This window comes from Saccopteryx leptura, chromosome 10 (assembly GCF_036850995.1).
Source record: "Saccopteryx leptura isolate mSacLep1 chromosome 10, mSacLep1_pri_phased_curated, whole genome shotgun sequence".
Taxonomy (NCBI): domain Eukaryota; kingdom Metazoa; phylum Chordata; class Mammalia; order Chiroptera; family Emballonuridae; genus Saccopteryx; species Saccopteryx leptura.
The window spans coordinates 70,184,973-70,208,062 of record NC_089512.1 but is presented as its reverse complement, the minus strand read 5'-3'; the positions used below and the strand labels follow the sequence as shown (position 1 = coordinate 70,208,062).

Sequence of the window (23,090 nt, the reverse complement as noted above, 5' to 3'; positions counted from 1 at the left end):
ACACCAGATAACAGAGGGCTGGTTAAGAAAACTTACATATTCACACAAGTGAATACTATTTTGCTACTGAAGATGAGGAGAACCATAAAAGGACACCAGATAGAAAGGAGCAGACTATATACCAATGTCAATTATATTGATACTGGTATATAGTCTGGTATATTGATACTGATATATATAGTTTTGTCAAAATACTATACCCTATATTCATTTTAAAAGTGTATGTATATGTAATTTGATTTAATATTTTTCTATATTTTATGTATCCTTAATTTAATAATCAAGGAAAAGGTGATTCTGTTTAATAAAATAACCTAAAACAAAGACAAAACCCTACTTTACAAACCACTCTGCATCAAGCCAGTTTTGTCAGTATGCCACACGGGCCCGCTCCTGGTTTAGAATGAGACAGTCGTTCCTAGTTCCCAGTTCCATGGTAGAGGGGCAGGAAAGGGGTGCTGCAGGGGGAGGAAAAGAGGCTCCCTAGTCTGTCATGTTTTCAGTCCACGGGGGCTCATCCAGCCAGGCTACAGCTCACTACTGTAGAGTCGAGTCAGAGGCCTTCACATTCAAAGCTGAATTCAACCACCGGACTTACATTAGGAGAAAAACAAACACTAACTATTCTAATAGACATAATTTCCAACATATTGGACATTATAATTTGATTATTCTCTTTAACAGTTTAAAAAAGCTTCTCCATTCAGAATTCATAATTAATTACTGCACATGTTGGGATTAATAACAGAATTTACAAAAATATCCCAAAGGCTGCTAAGGTCTTTAAATCACCATGAAACACAATAAAGCATGTAAAATCTGAATTTTGAGAAGCAAACAGTAAAAACCTTATTTTTGATTTATCTCTGAAAGTGTGTTAGCAAGAAGCATGAGTGCAGATTTAGAGTTGCATTAGGGTTGCTTCGAAAATGTAGCTATCACATACACTGACCAACATATCGAACCAAAGGCCATTCATCACCATGCCCAGCTCTGAACGGGAGGTACTGGCAGGGAGAATGCAATGAGCGTAAGTTGGGTGTGGAAGGCCAGACATCCTTTAAAATATGGGTCAACTGGATGTCCAGGCAAGAAATGCAAAATCAACATTTATGAATTCTTCAGGGCAGGAAAACCACTGCCGAGAAAGGGAGAGGGAATGGGGAGTGGGCCACGTCTCCCACCCTTGACCTCACACAGCACCCCAGGCAAGCAAGGTGACACCCCACAGAGGCTTGCATATTCGTGAGCTCAACTCCATTTCATTCTTCCCAGACCAGACTCTCTGGTGCACTATCACCACAAAGAATGGCTGCAAGGACTTTTCATCTTTTTAGCTCTATATAAAAGTAATTTTCAAACAGGCTTTTAAGAAAAGGCATTTCAGGGCAGTTGTTTTAAAAATATTGCTCATGTTGTGTAAAGTGTTGGGTATTATATTTGAAAATAAATCCCTCAAGAATTCTATTACCCTCCAAATAAACATTCCCTTACAGATATGGTATTTTAGTAAATCCATGCAGTATGTCATGACATGAGTTTTATTTCAGGCCTCTGATATAAGCGTGTGTGTGTGTGTGTGTGTGTGTGTGTGTGTGTGTGTGTGAGAGAGAGAGGATACTGTGTTTTCTATTTGAATACACTCTAAATGTATAATTTAAAATCTGTGAGGTATTAAACACATGTGAAACCCAAAAAATTTTTTACAACATAGGGCAACTGCACAAACCCAGCCCTAAAATGATGACACATAGTTTTATTCGCCGGCCTTCATTTCTAGGGACTTTTGAAGCACCTATCACAGAACTGGCCTCTTATCAAATGATTCTGTGTCATTCTTCAAAACAAGAATTTAATCCTCCTTTCATCAAATTGTTGTCTTGCTTGTCTGAACAGATAATGACTGCAAGCTACTAAATGTTTACACATTTCATCAATTTCAAAACAACACATGCAGTAACACGATATCATTGAACCTGCTTCAGACATCTTCCATTTCTGTGAAAGAGCATTTATTTCCCACCGTTACAATAATTCTAAATCTAAGTGTGAGAAATGACAATGGAATTGAACATTCAAAAAAAACAACACAAACTAAAAAAGTTTTTCTTGTGCTTCAGAAATGTTTGCCAAGTTCTTTCACATATATTATCTCAGTTGATCCTTAAAACAATGCTTGGGGGTATTATTTTCATATCTACTTCAGAAACAAAGTGACAGAACTTTAAAGAGTATACCCAAATAACTAAGAGATATAGCAAAAGGTGCTCAACCTCATTAGCCATGAAGGAAAGGCATTCAACCACAATGAAACAACCACAAACCTACCAGAATGACTAAAACAGAAAAGACTGCCTACCAAATGCTGGTGAAGGTGTGGAGAAGCTGGAACTCCTATACCTGATGAATGTAATTGGGTACGTCTGAAGAACTGTTGGGCAATATTATTCAAGCATACCCTATGACGTAGACTTTTTAGTTCCAAGTATATATCCTACAGAACTGTGTTCCAAAGAATATGAGACTGTTCATAGCAAACGTTATTCGTTATTCATAACTGTCAAAACTGGGGATAACACAAACGTCAATCAATGGAAGAGGATAAAAATGTTCTCGTAGAGTCATACATTAGAATACTATATGGAAATAAGAATGAGTGACCCATTGTGACATATAATGTGGATGTAGGCCCTGGCTGGTTGGCTCAGTGGTAGAGCATCAGCCCAGCATGTAGAAATCCTGTGTTTGATTCCCGGTCAGGGCACCTAGGAGAAGCGCCCATCTGCTTTCCACCCTTCCCCCTCTTGCTTCTCTCTCTCTCTCTCTTCCCCTCCTGCAGTCATGGCTTGATTGCAGTGACTTGGGCCCAGGTGCTGAGGATGGTTTCATGGCCTCCACCTCAGGCACGAAGAAGAGCTAGGCTGCTGGTCAACGGAGCAACACCCCAGATGGGCAGAGCATTGCCCCCTAGTTTTCTGGGTGGATCCTGGTCAGAGTACATGTGGGAGTCTGTCTCTGCCTCTCCTCCTCTCACTACATAAAAAAAATATGGATATATCTTACAAATAAAAGTTAAGTGAAAGCTGGCAAATGTAAAAGAGTATACATCATGTGATTCTATTTATATTAAGCTAAAAACCAGGCTGAACTAATCTATGATATTGGAAGTTAGGATACTAGTTACTTTGGTAAAGTTAGGTAGGAGAACTATGGGGATTGAGGAGCATTTGGGCTTCCGGAATGGAAGCTGTCTCAGATTGTTCAGGCTTCCATATAAAACTACCATAGACTGGGCAGCTTAAACAGCAAACAATTATTTTTCACAATTCTGGAGTCTGGGAAATTTAAGAACAAAGCACCAACTGATTCAGTGTCTGGTGACAGCCCACCTCCTGGTATTCAGATAACCTATGTTTAGCTATGTCTTCACATTAAAGAAGTAACAAGAGAGCATTCTGGATCTTTTTTATAAAGGCACTAATCCTATTCATGAGGATTCACCCTCAAGATTTAATTACCTCCCAAAGGCCCCACCTCCTAATTCCATCATAATGGGTGGGGGGTGATTTCAACATATGAATTTTTGAGAGACACATACAATTAATTAGTCCATATTCTATTTCTTGAACTAACTGGAGGATACAGAGTTATGTCACTTTGTGATAGTTCATCAAGCTACATACTGAAATGATCTTTACATTAGTCTGTATGTAGGTTATACTTTAATAAAAGGTACTTAAAAATTTTAAATATACTTGCATATGAAATGATTGCCCCTCTAAATGTGAAATTCATGTATTTATCCCAATTCATGTAATAAAATAATCCTATTAGGTAATAAGTACTGTGATTATCTCATTTTATAAATGAGGAAATCAAGGCACATGGAAGTTAAATAACATGCCCAAAGTCTTTCAATCAACAAATGGTAAAGACAAGACTAGAACCCAGGCAGTCGAGCACCAGAACCCCACAAATAATCCCTTCTTCCTTAACTAGCATTTGGTGCTTCTATAGCACATTTCTTCCTGAACATTTAAAGGGCTTTTGAAAACAGAACTTTAAGTTAGATCTAAACTAGTAAGCACAGTCAAACCAAGTGAGGTGACTTCAATAATGCCAATCATATACCACCACTCTGCAAAATCAGGCCTCCAGAGGGCAACCAATTTGCTTAACTTTGGCCGACAGAGATGAGGTTACCATCATGTCAACTGTCTTTTCATTTTATTCATTTATGCAAAATGCTTTACATACTCCAGATGTTGTTGCAACTTGTTTTCTACACCTTCAGAATTCTAAATTTAAAATTAGAAATAAAAGCCAGAGATTAATTTAGGAAAACAAAAACATAAGGACAACATTCTTCATAGTTTTTCTTTCAATGTGCTCAAACTCTTTACAGATTACCACAAAACTCTACTTAAACTTCATATTTTATATTATTTTTACTGTATGATTTTAAGAATGCTAGTATATAAAACTGTCAGTTAAAAATGAAGGTGAGATAAGACCTGTCCTACTCTCTGCAGAATGAACTCTATGACCTTTCTCTCATCTCAGGTCCAACTAAAAAGGGGAGAATTTCACTACCAGAAGGAGAGGGGTAGGGGGTAGAAGAGTAAAGAGTGACAAATATATATCCCTCAAAGGTGGGATATAAAAATGAGACTCATAGACATATATAAAAGTGAAGTGGTTCCCAGGGGAGGGGAATTATGAGGGAGGGAGTGGGGGAAGGGAGTAAAGAGAGACAAATATATGGAGTCGGAAAATGATTTGACTTTGGGTGATGGGCACACAATGCAATCAACAGTTCAAATTCTATAAAGCTGTTTATCTGAAAACTATATACTCTCACTGATAAATATCACCCCATGAAATTTAATTTCTAAATTAAAAAATGAGAGAATCCTAAAATATATAATAATATACTTCACGTGAATCTAATTTAGTAAGTGTACTATCTTCAAAAGACTCTTGTGATAAATAGTTTGGCACAGGAAGCCCCATTTTACATGTATTACAAACAAGTAAGAAACACTAGTTATCAAGGCACCTGTGTTACAAAAATCAGTATTTGGGCTAGTAGTCAAGCAAAATAAATATAAGTTCCACTCTATGGTTGACATTATAAGTGGAAATATATGTCAATTCATAATATTTTTCTTGAATTATATTTATTACTTGATCGACAGAATTAGCTCATATTTATGGCAAATAAGTAGTCCTCAGTTGATTTACATTTTAACAACAGGCCTTTTATAATTCTGAATTTCAGTGTATTCAACTAGACTAATTCTTTTATCTAAGAAGAAAATCAATACCTTTGAAAGAATTATGTTCAGGCTCTTGGGAATCTACTTCTGGGCAGGGATAGGGCTCTACTTGAAATAATTACTGCCAGAACGACAACCAGTTTCCTTGCAAAAGCAAATCAATTCATATACGCTATTTTTTAGCCTCTGTCCTCTGAAATCTATGAAACAATGCCAGGATTGAAAATACCCATTACATTTCTAAGCCTTTTAACTGGCTTTGAAATTTCAAGATTTGAAAAATGTACTATGAGATAAGGTCTACATTCATCTTCCTGATACAGTATGAGAAAAATAACTCCCACATACCTTTCTACATCTAAAATGACAGCCAATGTCAAAAATGTTTAATATTGCAAGCATTTGAAAATATTCCATCAGGTAAATTCGAAATTTTTTAAGAGATAGTTTTTAAAAAATGGTTCTGCAAATGGTTTTTTATTCCCCTCCTACATTTTTACAAAATCAACATTCAGGACCAGCCACTAAGAAAAGATATTTAAAAAATGCAATGATTGTCCTGGTAGATTTAATCCCTCGATGGTTCTCGATTTTTCTTAACACCAAATTTCAATTTAAAAAACATTATGTAGTCTGAACTTAATATGGAAAGTATAATACTGAACTAAAGTTCAGTATTTTATTATGGTTGCCTGTTTTCTGGGTACTTTGTGGTTTAAGCAGTTAAAAACGCTATTATGTGTTATGTTCATGGTACTTACAGATTCCAATTGCTTTGAAAGTCCCAGGGAGAAAAATGATTCTTCACTTCGAAAGGAGTAGGAAGAAGAAATAAATGAATTAATAATCAGGGAGCTGTTGATAATGTTCCTATTTAATAAAAACAAGGTGCTTATGTAATCAGAAATATCAGCCCCAACATTTTCTTCATGGATGGGTGACTTGACTTCGGTGACTTGGCTATTCCTCAGTAGCACTGGACAACTGAATGTAAGTAGCTGGCAACACTTTCACATTCATTTTGTGAGTCAGAAGGAAAAGTCATAGCAAAACAAGGTTACCAGCCTGACCAGGCGGTGGTGCAGTGGATAGAGCATCAGACTGGGATGTGGAGGACCCAGGTTCGAAACTCCGAGGTAGCCAGCTTGAGCGCCAGCTCATCTGCTTTGAGCAATGCTCACCAGCTTGGACCCAAGGTCGCTGGCTCAAGCAAGGGGTTACTCAGTCTGCTGAAGGCCCACGGTCAAGGCACATACAAGAAAGCGATCAATGAACAACTAAGGTGTCACAACGAAAAACTGATGATGCTTCTCATCTCTCTCCCTTCCTGTCTGTCTGTCCCTATCTATCCCTCTCTCTGACTCTCTCTCTGTCTCTGTAAAAAAAAATAAATACATAAAAAATCCAAAACAAAACAAAAAAAACAAGGTTACCAACTACTTAAGTCATAATCAAAACAGACAAGCATATGACACTACTAATATAAGACCAAATTTTATACATGTAAATCCAAAAAGGCTAGTGCCATTATACTTTCCATATTAAGTTCAGACCACAAAACTTTAAAAAAAAAATCTGGCATTGTTTTCATTCATGGTTTTCTCAGTGATGAGTTCAGATTTCCTGTGTCTACATATATATCAAGAACCAAAAGATTGTATTAGATACTCTAACATCATCAAAATAATCACTCTCAAAGTTTAAAATCAAATGGTTGTAGCATATATACTACTCCTTAGAACTATTAAAAGCATTAGATCAGTGGTTCTCAACCTTTCTAATGCCGTGACCCTGCAATACAGTTCCTCATGTTGCGGTGACCCCAAACCAAAAAATATTTTTTGTGGCTACTTCATAACTGTAATTTTGCTACAGTTATGATTCATGTAAATACCTGATATGCATTATGTATTTTCCGATGGCTTTAGGTGACCCCGCCGGGGTCATGACCCACAGGTTGAGAACTACTGCATTAGATGATACACTAAAATATTTTCATCTTTTCTACACCATACATACCCACCTAAACCTTGTTATCACAGACAACTGAGTACCTCCAAAAGAAACAAGACATACTGGTATTTAGATTGATTAAATATATACTGACTACTACCTAGCATGGGTATGAGAGCTACATTCTAGTTAAGATGCACATAAAGCAACATTATTTGCTTCTTAGAGCATATATTACAAAATGTAACTCATATAATTGCCAGAGATGAAAATTAAAAAACATACAGAAGGAGGTGAGGTCATTATTTTCCAGCGATATATGATAATATAATACCATAATTTTCTTCTATTTCAAATCAGAATTATTATCTTCAGCATCTTTTGGAAGGAATCTAAGACTCAGTTTTCTCTAAAGTCATGTACATGTAGAACTAATTGCCTCAAATAAATTACTCAAATAATGTTTCATGCCAACCTATATTTCACTGTTGGGTATACTATACCTCTTTATTTCCTGACACTTCCCAGAATATTTTAAGCACAGCCTGTGAAATAAGATCCTAGGGATTCTCACAAGCTTTTCACCCAAAATGAGTTAAATCACTGGGTTTTCCAATGGGACATACAGCAGGATTTGCATCTGGGGCTGCATGGTACGTGTTGACTTATTATCCCCTAGCAATAGGAACAAGTTTGCTCTTGATGGTGAAAAGTCAGAAAATTATGCAATCTCCCCCCAAAAGAGCGAGTTACCTTAGGATCAGCTGTGAGCAATTTGAAGGCTTGATACACCTGAGCTTCCTTTACGCCACCACCAAGATCCAAGAAGTTGGCTGGCTTCCCACCATTCAGGAAAATGATATCACAAGTTGCCATGGCAAGTCCAGCACCATTCACTATGAAATGCAAATAACGAGCAAGATAGGGTAAATTTAGCAAAATGAACTGGTGTATCAACTTTTTTTCCTCCACCATATTGCAAAGGAAAATCCTGTCATGATGGGCCAATTTCTGCTCTGTTTGGAATTCTATTCAACCAGGTAAGTTCATAGACTTAAAGGCTAAGGAATCAGAAAATGTACATATTACAAATAACCAAAATAAGATTCGTCAATGGGAAGCTGGATTTATTGAGAAATTAAATCAATATGGGACAGGGGAAAAAAGGGAAGAATTTAAGTAAGTTACCAATTTGGGCTAGTTCTGGACAGTATAGAGTTCAAGAAAACTGGAAAAGAGAAAAAAGGCAATGAAAAGTAACTAGGGCTATGAGTTACATTTTTCAGTATCCTTTAAGAGAAATGAGTAAAAAATGGAATTCTTTTAATTTTTTTGTTTGCTGTGAATACGGTCCTTTGAGCGCGGCTTCCCTCTGGGGCGGAAGCACAGGCACCCCAACTTCAATAGGCTTCCACATTTCAAACTTAGTGCAAAAACACATGTCTATATGTTCTCTGAAGTCAGAAAACAAATGAACAAATAATAGCTCAAAACAACATTCCTATCCACCTGTTCCTTTTTCAAAATAATATAAAAAATGTTCACCAGCAACCTGATCATTAAAACCAGAACCAAAATGTGCTAACATCTTAGGAGCTTTTCTTTAAAAACCAAGTAAAGAGTTTTAACACTAAACTTATTTCCCGGAATTAAGTTTTATTGATCAATTGTACTTCTGTTTCTTATGCTTAATTATATAAAATTTCTTTTCTCAGGTTAGGAAGAAAAAAAACCCCTCCTGAACTCAGCAGAAACTCTCAAAGTATCCTTCACTTTTTTCTGACCCTTGAATTCCCCAGACAATCAAACTGTGACTAGTTTAATTAATTAAGGGTCAACTAAAATAAAAAATGGTTTATATAGAATCTTAATGGAATTTAAAATGTGTTAGGCTAACTTGGTCAAATCATGCACACTATTACAGAGACTACAAAGAATCTGTATTTAATTTGTTCTAAACACACCATTGTATCTTCCTCCTTTTTAAATGCCTGCAAACACTGATAGCATATTAGCTTATCAAGATCAGAACAAGGCCAGTAATACAGTATATTACAGTCACTGCTCCAATACAAAGCAAGAGCTTCTGATACCACTCGTAATTATCGATGTCATTTTCTATTGTATTGAATAACAAACTACTGGATGAGGTCTGTTCAGTTCTGAATATAATGATATTGTTGTTTAATGACCCACAAATCTTTTTTAATTCCATTAAGATTAAGACCTTAGTTTCCAGTAAAATAACTTGGTTCCACCATATCACAGAAGCATATAAACCTCAGTGCCATAAGCTGTGGACGATAACAAGAGTTGTGTTGCCTTCATAGAGCCATTCTCATCGCAACTGAATAAGCCATTTTCACGAATTTAGAAGAATATGATAAAATCAATTGTTTTATTGATAAACTAACTGGTAATGGATTAAACATTTTATTATTTGGTTTTCACAGAAGCTAAAGTTTGAGCATAATGATTAAAGTATATGTTCTCTTCTACTTCCTCTGAGAAGGTGATTTTATATGAACCAAAATTTCAGAGTAATTCTACCATATTAATATTGCCTGGAGTAGCAAAGGTTCTGGTTTTTACTAAGTTTAACTGAGGTACTTTAAAACACTGTTTTTCAACTGCTGGTGTGCCAGAAATTTCATGCTGGTCTGCAAAAGAGTTAACCATCCTGATGTTGTATGAAGATTTTTCTTTTAAGTAAGTGAAAGGCGGGGAGGCAGAGATAGACTACGCATGCACCCCAACTGGCATCCACCTGGCATGCCCACTAGGGGGCGATGCTCTGCCTGGCTGGGCCGCTGCTCCAATGTTCAGCAACGGAGCTATTTTAGTGCCTAAGGCCAAGGCCATGGAGTCATCCTCAGCACCTGGAACCAACTTTGCTTGAACCATTCGAGGCATGGCTGCATGGAAAGGAAGAGAGAGATAGAGAGAGAGAGAGACAGAGAAAGAGAAGGAAGAGGGGGAGGGGTGAAGAAGCAGATGGTCACTTCTTTGTGTGTCCTGACCTGGAATCAAACCCGGGATTTCCACACACGGACACTTTACCACTGAGCCAACTGGCTAGGGTCTGTATGAAGATTATAAACCCAATTCTGCAATGTTTGGAGACACTTTTGGTTGTCATAGTGGAGGGTGCTGGTGGCACCTAAAGGCTAGGAATACTGTTAAATACCTTATAATGTACAGAACAGTACCCCACAGCAGAGTTATGCCACCTAAAATAGCAACAGAGCCAGAGTTGAGAAACCCTACTTTAAACCAGTGACCACTGACCAAAATAAACTCAGGGAAGAAACTCTGAATTGTTTCCTAAGACTTTTGTGTACAAAACTCTCTTATGTTTCTTGCTGTTAGAAAATAACATTTTAGAAACCAGGAGTTCCTAAATTCTGCAAAAATCCACAGATCATCTTTTTGATATAACTGATTTCTTACCAAAGCAGGCAATATTCCCATCCAGTCCAATATACTTTAGGTCATATCTGGCAGCTTCATTTTCAATGGGCTCGTTTTCTGACCTGTCGTCCATAGCAAATATGTCCTTTTGTCGGAATTCTGCATTGTCATCAAAGTTTATCTTGGCATCAAAACAGATAACTAAAGAAATTAAAAAAAAAAAGTATATGTGAATATCTCTTAAGGATCTACAAGTTAAGTTCTTTAGCCTGGCAGTCACAGGAGGAATAAAAAAGTAAGATACAGTCACCCTATCTCATAACATAGACAGGGAAAGCTGTTGTGGCTTTCTTGATATTAATTTAGATTTCAGACTACAAAGACAAATATGAAATGGTCCCTGTTCCCAAGGGACTTACGTTCTAACAAAGAGCATAGTAATTTACATCTTTTGTTCTCTGTTCAATAAAATAACAATTTAAGTTGCTATCACCATTATAAGCTAAGACTGCTAGCTACATACAGCTTTGATTAGCTATTCTTACTATATTTTTAGTAAAGATAGTATCTCTTCTATGCAAAGAGAAGCTAGATAATTAGGCTTAATCTTGCTGTCCTCTTCTTTCTTTTGATGATATAAAGTGAAAGTTTTATTTAATCTGTACCCTCACCAATACTTCTGAAAGATGTGGAAGAACACTAGGGAATAATCAATAGTTTTTATTTTTTTTTTTCTTTTTTTTTTTTCTTTTCTTTTTTTTTCTTTTTGCATTTTTCTGAAGCTGGAAACAGGGAGAGACAGTCAGACAGACTCCCGCATGCGCCCGACCGGGATCCACCCGGCACACCCACCAGGGGTGACGCTCTGCCCACCAGGGGGCGATGCTCTGCCCATCCTGGGCGTCGCCATGTTGCGACCAGAGCCACTCTAGCGCCTGGGGCAGAGGCCACAGAGCCATCCCCAGCGCCCGGGCCATCTTTGCTCCAATGGAGCCTTGGCTGCGGGAGGGGAAGAGAGAGGCAGAGAGGAAGGCGCGGCGGAGGGGTGGAGAAGCAAATGGGCGCTTCTCCTGTGTGCCCTGGCCGGGAATCGAACCCGGGTCCTCCGCACGCTAGGCCGACGCTCTACCGCTGAGCCAACCGGCCAGGGCTCAATAGTTTTTATTTAACCCTTAACTAATCATAGCCTTGATTTATATATCAATAAAGAAAAGAAATTACAGATGTGAGGGCAATCTGGCTGTGACATCTGTCACCCCATTGATCGCCAGGGTTGATTCGGCTGATCTGGCTGGGTAGGCGGGTGTTCCCTTCCTCCCTCACGGCTCCATGTGCGTCCTTCCCGAAGCTGTGCGCTCAGTCGAAGAGGACGACCTTCCCCGATAGAGGAGATGACCGTTCTTCGGTCAAGGGTATACGAGTAGCTACGCTCCCCTGCTGGAATCTCTAAAGAAGTCTCCGGAAAAGAAATAACCTACTTCCTTTCTGGGCCTCAATTTTCTTATTTGGAAAATGGAAATCATCCCTGGATTGCTGATGAACTTACTCTGGGATCTGCTAAAACAAGTATCATCATCGTGATGTGTGCAGAATATGATTCTTGATTCAAGCTATAAGACACTGAGAGAAAAGACTGGTCAGATGCAATGACAGGCTGCAGGCATTATCAGCTATGTTGGCTCCACTCCCTGGTGCTGGTACAAGTATCTTAACTCTCAGTGGCCACTAGCTCTGCACACAGTGAAATTCACTCAGCAAAAAGTATGGACTGCAGAGTGCTTTCCGTGACTTACAGGAGATCTTCTGTAGGAGAGTGCAGTGGGGTGGGGTGGTGCACTAGTTTCTGGGACCTGATCCCTTTTATTACATCCTTCAGGGTAGAAATTAGCTATCAATGATGCCATTGCACCCTTTACTTGGGATATCCTTGGGATATTGACAGGGATCTTTGACCAAGAATTCAGAGATTTACTATTCTTCTCCAGCATTGCAGACAGTCGCCTAACTCTTAAAAGGGAAACAACCACTCTGGCACATTTCAATCAAAAGCAATTACTATAGTCTGTGAATCCCATTTGCTTGCTATGAAAAGAAAGTATTGCTACATTATGACATCCTGTGGCTAATAACCTTAGGTAACAGTTTTCCCCAAGGGTTTCTCTACCACAATAATCAAGCACTTTGATACAAATCTGTGCAGATCTGAGAGATTAACATCTAAGAATACTCTTGGCATAAATAAAAGTTCAAACCACAAATTACTTAAAGAAGCACTGACTGACAAGAGAGAATCTTATGTGCAAGTTAAAATGTCTGCCTGAGTCTACAGTCTTTCCACAGAATGTCCACTTTACTCACACACTGAATACATGGAGCAAATGAGGAATTATTTTCCAGAATACTGAAATCTTAATGATGGAATCTTACAATTATCAAAGGAATTGGCCAGTGTTCTTTGCTTGCTACAATGGCATTTTCTCAGCAGTTAATGACTGGTGTAACAATCAATAGGAAAGCAACTTCATTCTTGGCTTTTCACTGGGTTTATAAATACATTTTAATTAATTTATTAGTAAGTGTGGTTCCTCCATTACTCATTGGCAAGATTACTTGTAACTGACACCTTTGAAATGAATGGGCAAAGGCTTAAAATTGACTTCCTAAGTGAAGAGTTTCAAATAAAAACATTCTTGGTCAAGATCAATAAACTAGTAAATCAAAATAGGCCCAGGCTGATCTTTGCCCCTTACAACGACTACACTTATAAGCAACTTGAGATAGAGCATAATAAATGGATATGCATGCATAGCTCAGAAGGCAGTCTCAGCTAAATGTCTGCAAATCCAGATTTTCAAGTAGCTTTTTTCCTGTGATACAATGTATACGCCAAGTACAGAAATGAGTTCACTATTTGGGGACCACCCTGGGAGAACTTTAGGGTTTAAGAATAGTTTAAATGTGGTGACTATGGGATAACAAGGATCTCTAAAGGGAGGAAGAAAGACGAATCTACAGGTATCATACCTGTGGGACAAAAGGTGTGTTTACCATGGCTCCTTGTTCATTGTCCCCTCTCTGTAGATTAAATGGCACACCTAGGTCAGTGTATGTGTCCAAGTGCTTTGGGAAGTTATAAACACAGCATAAATAGGAAGTATGGGGATTTAGGAGTAAAGAAAGGTTATCTAAAACTGAGTTGCTAATCTCAAAGACTAAATCTTTTGGGGGGTTTGGGGACGGAGGGAAATAAGAAGGTGTGTGAACTCTGTTAGACACAAATTTGTTATACTTGCTTAATATTTTAAAAGTAGTCCCAAACATACAAAGAGCATTCCTTCTTTACAATTTCAGTTTATAATGTTGATCTCCTGAAATTTGTTCCTTGAACTTGACCGTTTAATGTACTCTGGCATCAAAAACACCTGTCTGTATGAATTACAAGTCTAGCCCTTCCTTGCCAGGTGGCCAGTCACCTCTCTTAAGCCCAGTGGCCTTGTCTGTAAGCTGGGGAGCATAGTATTTTCTCCTCTACAGCACTGCTGAGAAGAGAAGGCACGCAGGCAGTGAGCCTCCCGCACCCCTCCCCCGGCCCTCACTGGTCCCTGTCACCAGCACCTGCAGGCTCTACATGCACAGTGCTTCCACTCAGAGCGTCCCACGCTGCAGCCCAGATTGTAGGAGTCTCCTTACCTCCTCTCATTCACAATGACTTGTACTCTGTCCATTCCCTTATAGTCCTAGACTTGTTTAGAATAAATTTAAACTAATGCCTATGTGAGTTTATATCTATACAGGTTACCCATGGTTTTCAATAAAATGCCGGCTTCAGAACACAATGGGTCTGAAAGAGGCTCTGTACCTTATTCCCCTCCTCCTCAACCCCCCAAAAGATTTAGGCTTTGAGGATGGCAACTCAATTTTGGATTACCTTTATTAAATCCTAATATTTTTTCCCACAGGAAGGATTTTAATGGTTGGGATATCCGGCTTTGTAACCGACAAAGAAGGAAATTTTCTCCTATAGGATGTGAAGGAAAAGATGCTGCTGTTGACCCTCAAATCATGCTATACCTCTGCATAAGGCCAGGGTGGCTACACTTTGGTATCTGTACCCAAGTAACAATCGAAGTCAAGGGGTGGTTACATGTGTCCCTCAAATTAGCTCACTGCCTGTTCCCACAAATGGGGTCTTACTGGAAAATAGCCGCACCAGTTGATTTATATGTGGTATTTCTATGGCCGCTGTCTGAGAGTCCCACAGCAGAGGTGCACAGCTGCAACACACCGTCCTGCCCATCATAGGAAAAGGCTGCCAACCCCTGTGAAGTCCCACTTCTTGTCATATGAGTACTCTGCTTTAATAACTAATATAGTAGCCTCGGGTAACATATTTGTTATAGTGAAGGGGAAACTTAGAAAAAAGTGTATTCTACTAGCTTGAAAACAAACAAATAAAAAACATAACACACAAAATAAACAAAAACTTGCAGCTAGCACCAAAGTCGATGAATCCCTGAATACTGACTGGCTCTATAAGCTTGTTTCCCCATCAGACCCCCAAGTACACATTTCACAACTGGTGTTAAAAAGGGATTGGTGTCTATGTCGACAGCAAGGAAATAAAATAAGCCTACTTGCTCAAACCTTAGCTTTTTCATTTAATAAAATAAACTATGGTAAAAATGTATTTTTGGAGGTGCTGAGCTTGGTTCAGACATTAAGATTTTCAGTGTCACAATAATAAAACCTCACTTCTTTATTCAACTTGAACAAAGGCCACTCTGTGTACAAAGTAGGTAAAAGAATACACCTATTAATATTTATAAAACAATTTTCACCATCAAAAGCACATTGTTACATGCTTGATAGATTATACAAATGAATTTTCCTTCTGAACAAACATCAAAGAAAGCTGCAGCACTTATATGCACAGGGTGTTCCTGTTGTTTTGTTCGGTGGTGTGAGATTCTGTGAGCTGCTAATTCAACAGCCTCCGTGAAGAACATAACTGGCAGTTAGGAGACTCTGACCCTTGAGTTTTAACAGAAGAATGTGCTATAGAATTAAAAAAAATACATTTCAGAGGGGAAATTCACACATAAAAGAAACATAAAAACAGCAGGAAATAAGACTGTCATAATTAGTTTGAAAAATAATCTGTCTTCAAGCAATGTACTGCATTTGATTTATGATAAATAATCATAATAGGAAATGTACCTTGCCAAGTGGCATTAAAATGCTGATACTTTAAAATTGGTCCCACTTTCCATTAAATATTGATGTTCCAAGAGTTGTATACTTTTTAGAACTTTTTTTTTAGTTGCTGTTAAAAGAGAAAATAGGAGGAGGGAGAAGGGTTTGGGGGTTTGCTGAGAACTGAAAATGTTCTTGAAAATAGAAGTCTTGTGTATAAAGACAGAAACACAGAACCACCCACCAACAACATGGACATTTGCTAACTTAACTCAAAGCAGTAGGATTGTTATTTAGGGAAATTAATCTGAAGCAAGAAAGGAATTTAATGTTTCAGTTAACTCCAATCCAGCCTTAATTCTCATGGACTCTTGGCCAGACAGTCACTGTTTTAAATTGGGTTTCATTCCTTTAGCTTGGTAAACGGATTTGTGCTCCAAATGATAAAGATAGTTTAGATCAGGAATTCTTAATCTGGACATTGCTAGCATGCTGGGTGAGATCATTTTCTGTTGGGGAGGGCTGTGCTGTGCTCTACAGGATGTTTAGCGACGTCCCTGGCCTCTACTCACTAGGATCACATAGCAACCTACACTTCAAGTTGTAAGAAACAGAAACCGATGTTAACTAGACTTTACTGTGGTGATCATATCAAATTACTGTACTGTATGCCTGAAACTATTGTAATATGTTATGTCAAATACATCTCAATTAAAAAAAGGTTCTTTGACATAGCCAAATATCCCCTAGGGGACAAAATGCTCCCTACCCCATTGAGAAACATTTTAAAGACATCAAAGAAAAAAGTTACAGAGTGATGGTGCGGTAGGAAGCGATACCAAAAATCTCCCCATAAACTCAACAAGTTCTTCAACCAGAAACAGAAAAACCTATCCTTGGAGTCTTCAGATGCTTCACAATACACCCGAAGGTAGGGTCGAGCGAAAGATTGGCTAGATATATGGTCAAACTCCGGGGGAAATAGGGAGTAAGAAATGCTCCGCCTTCCTCTCTAATCCAAACAGGACGGCTTTCACTGAGAACTGAGAATATAGAAACTAAGGCGGGCATAGGGAGTGAATAGATCCAGGCCGCGGTACAAACAGCCAAACCAGGCTGTGGCACAGAGATCCAAGCCGCGGAAAAACCTGGGCAATTCAAGCTAACACACGCGCCAAACCCAGACAAAGAAAGACAAGTGGGGCAGCCATTTTCCGCATCTCCTGGTCGGCGTGCGTGGATAGTGGGCAAGAGATTCCTACGAACACTTCAGGGGTGGGCGCCGCCCGTGCTAACCCACAGAGAAGCAGAGTCAGAGGCCTCTGTGTGAGCAAAAAGCGGCATCTCCTAGGAGCCCCAGCGCCCTGAGGGGACCGGGCACGGGGAGGGAGCTGGAGCCAACTCCAACTGTGGAACTTTTCTGTGCGGGAGGAGGGCTTTCGCGGAGTGAGAGGCGTCCCGCCTGAGCCTGATATTCTGATCAGCGGCGCAGGAGAGTGGGCAGGAGATTCCTCTGAACTCCTCAGGGGTGGGCGCCCGTGTTTTCCCACAGAGGAGCAGAGTCAGAGGCCTGTGAGCGGGCCAGGAGCGGAAGCCCCAGCACCCTGGGAAAGCCGCACGGGGACAGAGCGAAAGCCAATTCCAATGCCGTAACTTTCCGTGTGGCAGAGGGCTTTCTCGGAATGACAGAAAGCCTGATTCCAACTGGCCTGATATCCAGGTCAGTGCGCACGAAGAGTGGGCAAGAGATTCCTCCGAACTCCTCAGGGGTGAGCGCCCATGTTTTCCCACAGAGGAGTAGAGTCAGAGGCCTGTGAGCGGGTCAGGAGAGGAATCTCTGAGCTGCCCCAGCACCCTGAGGGGGCCGCGCACAGGGATAGAGCGAGAGCCAATTCCAACGCTCGATCTTTTCCGTGCGGATAGGAATTTCACTGGAAGTGTGACACGGCTGGTCTGACATCCTGGTGGGCACGCGCGGAGAGTGGGCAAGAGATTCCTCCGAACGCCTCAGGAGTGGGCACCCATGTTATCCCACAGAGGGGCAGAGCCAGAGGTCTTTGAGTGGGCGGAAGCCCTGCCTGATTATGCTAGCAGCTCTGACTGACTGAGCCTTACTCAGAGCCCTGTGCTGAGTGGGAATAGAGTGGGGAGTTGCCAGCTCTTTGAGCCTCTTACTATCCAGGAAGAGGCAGCAGCAACCCCATAGCTGGATTATCAGGCTTCTAATTGTGGAAGGAAAGACTAGGAGAGAGGCTCCAGGAACACTCTCACAGTGAGAGACCCTCTCACTGTTGGAGCCTATTAACACTAATGAGCCTTGACTGCCAACGAGACTGAAGCCCAATACATGACATCGCCATAGAGAATTATCAACTGCAAACCTCTTCCAGAGCGTGCCACAGGGGCAGAACCACCTGGAAGTCACCGACCAGGAAGAGAGACAGAAAAGTAAAAACAAGACGATAACCTCTCAAAATCAAGAATAATCTGCAGACTTTATAACCTATCCCATTTTATTATATTTGTTCGTCTCTTTTCTTCATTCTTGATTTTTTTTTTTTCTATTCCAATTTGGTCATTTAATTCTCTCTCAGTCTTACTCTCGCCTCTCTTTGAACTACACTACCCATAAGTGTTACATCTCCCATTATCTTTTCTTTCCTCCTCCTTTCTATGAGGGTTGCAATCCAAAACCCCTAACTCTCTCTCTCTCTCCTCCTTTTTCTTTTTTCTTCTTTTAGTGGTTCCATCTTTTCTCTCTCTCTCTCTCTTTTCTCCCTCTATATTAGTCTCTTCCTTTCTCCTTTACGTCTTCTCTCATTCAAACCTCAATAATGAACAAATTATCTTATCTGGGACTCAAACTTAAGTTTGTGGCATTTTGGAGGGTTTTTACTTCACCTTTTTAACACATTAGCAATGCTCCCATCCCTGGCTCTCCATTTTATCTAGTTCTTGTTCCACTAAATACAATAGTAATTTTTTAATTTTCCACCCCTTTTTCCTGTTTCCCTCTTATTCCTCTCATCATAACTCTGAATCAGCTAACACCTAAAAGCAAATCATTTTATTCTTGACCCAAATTTTTTCCTTATTTGCTTTTTGTGGGTCTATACTGCCCCCCCTTTATATATATATATTTATTTTATTTATTTTTTTTTCTTTTTCCTTAACCCCTTTATTACTTCTCCCCAATTCAGGCCCTCCACTACAGGTATTGTTTGTTCTATTTAGTACAATATAATTCACAGTTCATCACAAGATTTTCTCAAGAAAGAGGGGAGAGGAGAGGAGAGGGGAGGAAAAAAGGAAGGGAAGGAATAATTCCCTTTTTTCTCAATTTTTTTATCTTATTTTATTTTTCTTTATTTAATGATTAATTTTTTTAAAAAAGGCAATTTTTTATTTTTATTTTTATTTTTTTATCTTTTTATTCCTTATAAAATCTCATTAATACTATCAAGAAAACCACCCTCAGATGCCATTAAAGAAGAGAAAATCGAATATCATGGATACAAAAGAAAGAGAGGTAACACAGAGAGATGAGGAAAAATCTATGGAAAAAAAATTTAAGATATTGGAAACCTTGGAGTTAAACGAGAGAATTTAAAATAGAAATACTAAAAATACTCAGAGATATACAAGAAAACACAAAAGGCAATTTAGGGAGCTCAGAAAACAACTCGATGAACACAAAGAGTATATCTCCAAGGAAATTGAAACTATAAAAACAAATCAAACAGAGATGAAAAACTCAATTCATGAGCTGAAAAATGAGGTAACAAGCTTAGCTAATAGAACAGGCCATATAGAAGAGAGGATTAGCGAAATAGAAGACAAGCAACTTGAGGCTCAACAAAGAGAAGAAGAAAGAGATTCAAAAATTAAACAAAATGAGATAGCCCTACAGGAATTATCTGACTCCATCAAAAAGAATAACATAAGAATAATAGGTATATCAGGGGGAGAAGAGAGAGAAAATGGAATGGAGAACATACTCAAACAAATAATAGATGAGAACTTCCCAAGCCTGTGGAAAGAACTAAAACCTCAAAAACTAGAAGCAAACAGAACTCCAAGTTTTCTTAACCCCAACAAACCTACTTCAAGGCACATCATAATAAAATTGGCACAAACCAACTGCAAAGAAAAAATTCTCAAGGCAGCCAGGGAAAAGAAGAATACAACATATAAAGGAAGGCCCATTAGATTATCATCCAATTTCTCAACAGAAACTCTACAAGCTAGAAGAGAGTGGACCCCAATATTTAAAGTCTTGAAAGAGAGGAACTTTCAGCCACGAATACTATACCCATCAAAGCTATCCTTCAAATATGAAGGAGAAATGAAAACATTTACAGATACAGAAAAGATGAGAGAATTTATCACCAGAAAACCCCCACTCCAGGAAATACTAAAGGGGGTTCTCCAATCAGATACAAAGAATAAAAAAAAAAAAACAAAGCCACAAGTAAAAGCTCCAAGAAGAACATAACAAAACCAACTTTAAACTGTGACAACAATAAGAAAGGGGGGGAGAGGATGGAGATTAACAGTAGCAAAGGGCGATGGAGTGCAAAAGTACTCACAAAATAGTGCACTACAATGAACAGGGTAGGAACCCTTTTCATTACTTAATGGTAACCACCATTGAAAAAACCACCACAGAAGCACATGATTTAAAAAAGATAGCAACAGAGGAAAGATGTATGGAACACAACCAAATAAAAAAAAAAGGTAGAAAAACGAAAGAGAAGAATCAAACAAGGCACAAAACTAACAGAAAGCAATCTATAAAATGGCAATAAGGAACTCACAAGTGTCAATAATTACACTAAATGTAAACGGATTAAACTCACCAATAAAAAGGCACAGAGTAGCCGAATGGATCAAAAAAGAAAATCCAACTGTATGCTGCCTACAAGAAACTCATCTAAGTAACAAGGATAAAAACAAATTCAAAGTGAAAGGCTGGAAAACAATACTCCAAGCAAATAACATCCACAAAAAAGCAGGCGTAGCAATACTCATATCTGATGATGCTGACTACAAGACAGCAAAAGTACTCAGAGACAAAAATGGCCATTTCATAATGGCTAAGGGGACACTGAATCAAGAAGACATAACAATTCTTAATATATATGCACCAAACCAAGGAGCACCAAAATATATAAGACAGCTACTTATTGACCTTAAAACAAAAACTGACAAAAATACAATCATACTTGGAGACCTCAATACACCGCTGACGGCTCTAGATCCCTCTTCCAAACAGAGAATCAACAAAGATATAGCGGCCTTAAACAAAACACTAGAGCACCTGGATATGATAGACATCTACAGGACATTTCATCCCAAAGTGACTGAGTATACATTTTTCTCCAATGTACATGGATCATTCTCAAGAATTGACCATATGTTGGGCCACAAAAACAACATCAGCAAATTCAGAAAAATCGAAGTTGTTCCAAGCATATTTTCTGATCATAAAGCCTTGAAACTAGAATTCAACTGCAAAAAAGAGGGAAAAAATCCCACAAAAATGTGGAAACTAAACAACATACTTTTAAAGAATGAATGGGTCAAGGAAGAAATAAGTGCAGAGATCAAAAGATATATACAGACAAATGAAAATGAAAATACGACATATCAGAATCTATAGGATGCAGCAAAAGCAGTGATAAGAGGGAAGTTCATATCACTTCAGGCCTATATGAACAAACAAGAGAGAGCCCAAGTGAACCACTTAACTTCACACCTTAAGGAACTAGAAAATGAAGAACAAAGACAACCCAAAACCAGCCGAAGAAAGGAGATAATAAAAATCAGAGCAGAAATAAATGAAATAGAGAACAGAAAAACTATAGAAAAAATTAATAGAACAAGGAGCTGGTTCTTTGAAAAGATCAACAAAATTGACAAACCCTTGGCAAGACTTACCAAGGAAGAAAGAGAAAGAACTCATATAAACAAAATCCAAAATGAAAGAGGAGAAATCACCACGGACACCGTAGATATACAAAGAATTATTGTAGAATACTATGAAAAACTTTATGCCACTAAATTCAACAACCTAGAAGAAATGGACAAATTCCTAGAACAATACAACCTTCCTAGACTGAGTCAAGAAGAAGCAGAAAGCCTAAACAGACCTATTAGTAGAGAAGAAATAGAAAAAACCATTAAAAACCTCCCCAAAAATAAAAGTCCAGGCCCAGACGGCTATACCAGCGAATTTTATCAAACCTTCAAAGAAGACTTGGTTCCTATTCTACAGAAAGTCTTCCAAAAAATTGAAGAAGAAGCAATACTTCCAAACACATTTTATGAGGCAAACATAACCCTTATACCAAAACCAGGCAAGGATGGCACAAAGAAAGAAAACTACAGACCAATATCTCTAATGAATACAGATGCTAAAATACTAAACAAAATACTGACAAATCGAATACAACAACATATTAAAAAAATAATACATCATGATCAAGTGGGATTCATCCCAGAATCTCAAGGATGGTTCAACATACGTAAAACGGTTAACGTAATACACCATATCAACAAAACAAAGAACAAGAACCACATGATATTATCAATAGATGCAGAAAAGGCTTTTGATAAAATACAACACAATTTTATGTTTAAGACTCTCAACAAAATGGGTATAGAAGGAAAATATCTCAACATGATAAAGGCCATATATGATAAACCATCAGCTAACATCATACTAAATGGCACAAAACTGAAGGCTTTCCCCCTTAAATCAGGAACAAGACAGGGTTGTCCACTCTCTCCACTCTTATTTTATGTGGTACTAGAGGTTCTAGCCAGAGCAATCAGACAAGACAAAGAAATAAAAGGCATCCATATCGGAAAAGAAGAAGTAAAGGTAGCACTTTTTGCAGATGATATGATCCTATACATCGAAAACCCCAAAGAATCCACAAAAAGACTACTAGAAACAATAAGCCAATACAGTAAGGTCGCAGGATACAAAATTAACATACAGAAGTCAATAGCCTTTCTATATGCCAACAATGAAACATTTGAGAATGAACTCAAAAGAATAATCCCCTTCACGATTGCAACAAAAAAAATAAAATACCTAGGAATAAACATAACAAAGAATGTAAAGGACTTATACAATGAAAACTATAAACCATTGTTAAGGGAAATCGAAAAAGATATTATGAGATGGAAGAATATTCCTTGTTCTTGGTTAGGCAGAATAAATATAATCAAGATGGCCATATTATC

The 23,090-nt window shown here is 38.5% G+C and overlaps 1 protein-coding gene across 2 annotated transcripts in view; it reads right to left on the bottom strand.

Annotated features, from left to right (window-relative positions):
- The window catches only part of SUCLG2 (succinate-CoA ligase GDP-forming subunit beta), a 331,995-nt gene that overhangs the window by 112,102 nt on the left and 196,803 nt on the right, over window positions 1-23,090 (bottom strand). The window contains exons 8-10 of one of the 2 annotated variants that reach the window (XM_066350979.1): window positions 10,683-10,844; window positions 7,986-8,128; window positions 6,067-6,086 (exon numbers count right to left, since the gene is read on the bottom strand). In XM_066350979.1, the coding sequence (XP_066207076.1) occupies window positions 6,084-6,086; window positions 7,986-8,128; window positions 10,683-10,844 (308 nt within the window). In that variant the 3' untranslated portion in view covers window positions 6,067-6,083. Of the gene's footprint in view, window positions 1-6,066; window positions 6,087-7,985; window positions 8,129-10,682; window positions 10,845-23,090 lie in introns of those variants that run through there. The other variant, XM_066350978.1, reaches the window with a different exon arrangement.